Source organism: Buceros rhinoceros, unplaced genomic scaffold (genome assembly GCF_000710305.1).
Source record: "Buceros rhinoceros silvestris isolate BGI_N320 unplaced genomic scaffold, ASM71030v1 scaffold5625, whole genome shotgun sequence".
NCBI classification, from domain to species: Eukaryota; Metazoa; Chordata; class Aves; order Bucerotiformes; family Bucerotidae; genus Buceros; species Buceros rhinoceros.
The window spans coordinates 18,879-24,480 of NW_010414431.1; the positions used below are offsets into that span (position 1 = coordinate 18,879).

Here is a 5,602-nt window from a genome sequence, read left to right on the forward strand (position 1 = left end):
TATTTTTCCAATATTCTGCTGGTGGATTTAAAAGTCCCCAAACCTGCTGCAACTGAAACAAGCTGCTCTGAAGCTCCGCAGAGCCTGTAAATAGACTTTATCAACTCCTTTGATCGTATTAATTGTAACTATGAGAAGGGCAATAAAGTTTAACAAGCTACTTTGGAGAGGATTTCAGCAATGTGCTCAGAAGAATCCAGTCCACAGTTTCCTCTTAGGTCAAATCATAGTCGGAGCACACACAGTCCTTCCTCTGTCATATGCTTTCCAAGGTCCAGTCATAAGCAGATGCTTTGGCTACAAAATCACAGACAGTGCTGATAACAAGTTACTACAGAGAGAGTGCAAAGCGCCCCATCCCAGCAGAAAGCACAAAGAGAACACATTTGGGTAAGACAGCAAAGCTGCTGCAATAATTCTTAACAGTTTGTATATTAGGATACTACAACCTGAAGGCACGCAGTGAGCTTTGGGAGGGACGGGCTCTCCTCCCCTGTGGGGCTGTGGTATGGCCTCCAGGGCAGCCCACAGGCAGGGCTGCTGGTGACACATGCCTCACGTCTACAAGAGCCTGCACCAGTCCACATTCGGGGAATGGAGTGATGCCCAAGGACTCTGGAGTTCCAAGGGATCGATCTGTCATAGCACACAACGTGGCTGAACGGAGGGTTCCATAGTGTGTGCCTGTGGATGTGCTCCTTCGGTAGGCACATGGGTCTGGCAGAGAGGCACGTGTGCTGGAGGGAGTCACGCAGTGCGTGTGCCCCAGGTGACGTGGACAGGTTGGGTGGAGCTGGAGACCGTGGCCGTCTGCAGCATTTACCCCAGCTGCAGTGTGATGCCACTACCTCTCTCCTGCTCTGGAATCCCAGGCACCAGAAGAGTTAATTGGCAGACCAGACATTCACAAAGGACCCAGAGCACTCTCACGGGTAAGCTGTAGGTGCCACAGTAAGAGAGCATTACGTGCGTGCGAGTCAAGGGAAAAATTTTATACTTAGTGCTTGAGAACTGCATGATTTATAGGGACTTCTGCAAACAGGTCAAGGTGAGCTACTACGCGATTTGTGAGTTGAGGTGGATGCAGACAAGTGCGCACATGGTTGGGAACAGACCACACATCAGTATCAGAACTGTATGTGATCCATCAGGCAAATCTAAGAAGAAGCAGCAATCAATGTTTTTGAGTACCATTTATATCCTTCGTTTGCCATATACTTTGAATAAGGAAAATCACAGGACGAATATCATCAAGAAATGTAAATATTGCCCGAGAGGCAAGGTCAGATTTAAACTACACTTGGCCTACCCTGTCATCACAGGGCTTCCCTCCCTGTCACATACCTCATGTGTCCTGGCCAAGCCAGTGCTTGCAAGGCTCTTCCTTTTCCTGAAATTACATCTGACATGACCGGGGCAGGGGGTGGTGAGGACAGTCTCTTCCTCTCAGGATGTAAACAAACACTAACTGCACCCTGTTCTGCACGGTGACACTGATGGATAGATGCTCAGTGGCAGGGCTCCAACAGCAGTGCCAAGTCTGATTCATTTGCCCCTGACAGAAAGCGTATATAATAAAACCTTGCTCTGGGAGAGGTGAGATCAAGCCAACAAGAGACATAGATCAACATCTCCCTCAAAGCAGCGATGGGTAAGGGAGCATCACCTCACAGAAGGCAGCAGAGCCAGGAGTTGTGCCTCTTCTGCTTTGCTACCAGCATGTTCTGTGATCGTGTTAAAGTCTGAGGGCTTTTGTTTCCCCAGCTGTCATGTCTATATGCTACACTGAGATCTTTGGAGAGAAGATGCTACAGAAGGCCCAATTTCACAGCATCTCGTTCGCAGAGCTCGTGCAGATGGCATAGTGAGATTTTCCTCACAAGCATGTTACTGCTCATAAGCAGCCTGAGGTTAACTTTTCATTGCAGTATTTGCCTTCAGTTTCCAAGCTCTCTCATTATGCCCTGCACTACAGAAAACAGAGAGCTTTCACTTTTGTCAGTGATGTCCTTCCAAATTTGTAACCTATAGTGTAAACTGGCATCCTTGGGCCAAAATGTGATCCAAAAGATTAGAAGAATTGGATCACTATTTTGCTGACACTATAGTTCAAACTCAGGAAAAACTTGTCTTTAGAAAGTGCCAAATCTGGTACAACACTGAACTTTCCATCAGGGAACACTAAATACAGGAACCCTCCCTGCCACCCAGCTGCATTACTACAGCATTAATACTAAGAGTCCATCTCATTTTTAAAAAGCTGTTTAGGATCAGAGAAATCAATAAGCAGAATTCACTATGAGTAAAAATAAACCCAAGTTGTCTAGTTTTATTGCACATCATGGATGAAAGGCAGGAACTGGTATGACTGGCAGCCATGGCCAAAGGGAACAGTAGCTTGCCTGTATTATTTGAATATTTAATTACGAACATCTTGCTAGAAATACAAAGACTTGTGGTTTCATGACGGTATTCTCTCTTCAGGTTTAAGCTGTAATCACCTCTCTGCCCTGATTACAGAAACATAGCCACAAACTGGTGTTTGGAAAATGATTTTTTTTAATGGTTGAACAGTATCTTCTGTCCTCTTAGGATCCCCATTCCAGGGACTTTATAGGCATTAGTTGTGGTATATGCATTGAAAGACACAGCACTGGCCCGGCATGTGTGGCATGGAAAAGAAATCATGTGTGCTGGAACTACAGCAGTTTGTCTGGTCCTGTCATTCAGCCCCGTGGCACATGTCTTACATAACACATATCATAGCACGTATCATACGTAACACACGTATCTTGCCTTTGCGAGTCACCTGGAAAAGACCCGTTTCCAACAGTGGTGCAAAGCACACAGAGAGGTTTGATGCCTGATTCCCATAATGTATTCATAAAAACAGAGGCAGAGGCATATTTTTGCATCCGAAAACCTAAATCTGTTTTTATCATTAGCAATGTTTGTAGGATACATAAAACTACAGCAATGAATCGGATAAATGCTTCATGCAACTAACTGCTGTCCTTTGGAGTACTACAGAGGATGATGTATCCCTCACCATGTAAACCCAGTATTCCCTATCCTCCAAAATACATAACTCCTTTTATCTTACTCCTGCAGAGATGGTACGCACCACTCACCTGAGTTTTTGTCAGGCAGTCGGTTTATCCTCCATACGATGGAATTAAAGGCATGCTCATATTTGGCAGTTCCCAAAGTCACTCTCATTACAGGCTCAGAACCAGACAGACTGGTTGATCCAAAAGTAGCCCCCTTGTTCACCTTGGCTTTCAAGGATTTCTCCCCCAGGACGCTCTCCCTGCGGAAGTTCTTCACCCACTCGTTTGGCACTGGGTAGCGGATCATCACGTTTTCACAAGGGACTTGAGTTAAAGGGTCACGGTTGGACGAGAAGCCAGTGGACATCATCAGCCAGCTCTGCACCTCCACCTCCGCACCGTTGATGCTGGCAGCTGTCCTCAGAGTAAAAGGCAAAGTTTTCTCAGCAAAGACAGTTCTGAATCGCATCAGTTCAAACCGGCAGGCATCCAAGGGGTTGAACAGGATGATACGGGAGTTATTAAACATATCCTCATCCACACATGAATGGAACCGACAGTTGTATAATTTAATCCACTTAGTGGTAGTAGTGGGCATAATATCTTGCCTTGCAACTATTTCATTCCCTTTGATGAGGATATCGTTAAGGCCCAGTCTGCATTCTGCCAGGCCAGAAAGGAAGCTGAGAACATAGATATGGGTCAGCACACTGTGCTGGAGCATCACGCTGTCTTCTTTGGACAAGACGCCATGAAACTCATCCCTGACATCAACTGTGATTTCTTCTTCTTGATAGTTTAGTCCCACTGTGCTCAGATCTGTTGATGAGGCTGGCAAGTTCATCAGTGCATCTTGCACAGCACTGATAAAGCTAAGGAAGTCTTCATAATCCGTAGTCCCAAGCTTGATAATTTGCTCTCTCTCTGCTGTGTGAGCAATGGCTGGTTTAGGCTGATACTTCTTTTTCTCCTTGTAGGTTGTGCGGTCCAACCGCACACTGTGTATCCTTCCATTCTCATCATAGTTCTGGAGTTTGCGCTCTGAAATCTCATGATTGATTTCAAGTTTGAATTCCCGGAAAGGTTTCTCCAGTCCTTTCTCATAAAAAAGCTGGATACATCCACGGTCAGTCAGCTTGACATATATTGGTCCCCAATGCCTGGATGACATAATATTCTTCTTCTCTGGTATCCTGAGCATCATTGGCCATCCATCCTTTGGCTGAGCTGGTGCCAGGGTAAATAAGGCTTCATCCAGATCATATGGCATCACGGGGTCATCATCTGGCAAGGTAGGGCTGCTCACACAATCTGGGTCTCCAATCTGGAGTTGTTTGAGCTGCTCTACAGCATCTGTATGTGTTACACTTTTGTTTGCGTCATGGAAACTGATAGTTTCAGGGTCTTGATGGAGAATAATGAGAGAATCTCTTTGGCTTTTGCCTGGAGCGCTGGAGACAGAAGAGCTTTTGGAACGCCTGTCTCGCTCCTCAAAGAATGAGCTGAATGGATTGATGGGTGAGGGTTGGACATCTTGCAGCGATTCATCCAAGAAGGGATTAGTAGCACTCCATGGTCGTGTTTCAACAGAAGGCAACTTGGTTAAGGAGGAGAGGTCTAGCTTTTGAATTTTGGAGAGGTCTCCCAATGTGCTTTTAGGACGTTCTCTTTTCTTCAAGGATGTAGTAAGGTTAAAGTTAACATCTGGAGCCTGTGTTTCTGTAGATGGGGTGTCTGTTTTCAAGGGAGAAAGCTTCTGCGGTGAAAAACTGACTTCATTGTCATCAAAAGTCACCCAGCTGGGAAAGCGAACTGTGGTTGGGGTAGATGAATGCCCATTCATGGAGGTGTTGTTCAGCTGCCAGTTGACAGCCTCCATATCTATCTCTTCATCTTCCTGGAGAGATGAGGAATTGTCTTTAAAAAAAGAGAGGAGGGGAGGAAATTTCAGCTAATTATTCCAAATTACCTAGTTCTCTCCGCGAAAAGAAAACCGGAGTCTGCACAGCAGTTTGCATGCTCAAGAAAGGCCTATTCATATGCTGGGCAAGAAGGATAGTCAAAAGACTTGGCTAAAATGCTGAAGAGCCTGGCAAGAATTAATGAAGAGATAGACAGTTCAACACAGAAAAGGAATGCAGGAAGAAATACAGAATGATTGTACTGCTCTCATTCCAATGTAATGTCCTAAAAAAGAAATTTAGCCCACATGTTGTAGTGATTTTTTAAAACTTCCCTCTCTAAACATTCAGGCTGCATTTCTTCTCTCCAGTTCTCCTCTGTCATTTGCCTGTTTTGCTCCCTCTCCCTTTTGTTCCCATTTTTTCCCTTTCTGTCCCTGTACCCTTTGCTCTCGGAATCCAGTAGGGAGAGGGAGTGAGCACTGAGAAAGACCACTTCTCTGCTCTGTCCTCACACACTTGTCTGCATATTTGCTCTTATCACAAAAGCACATGGGGATATGGTGAAGGCACCATCAGAAGTGCCTAGGTGGCATTTTTGCTCCAGATGTGTTAAGCAAAGAGACACTGTGGGTTACCCAGCGGGAAAGA

General features: G+C 45.4%; 1 protein-coding gene across 1 annotated transcript in view; it reads right to left on the reverse strand.

Moving 5' to 3' along the window:
* Window positions 1-4,967, reverse strand: part of STON2 (stonin 2) — a gene marked incomplete at its 5' end in the record, with an annotated part of 10,260 nt that extends 5,293 nt beyond the window's left edge. Inside the window, one exon of the mRNA XM_010137085.1 lies at window positions 3,132-4,967. Coding sequence (XP_010135387.1) covers window positions 3,132-4,967 — 1,836 coding nt within the window. The remainder of the gene's footprint in view (window positions 1-3,131) is intronic.
* Window positions 4,968-5,602: the final 635 nt, after the last annotated feature.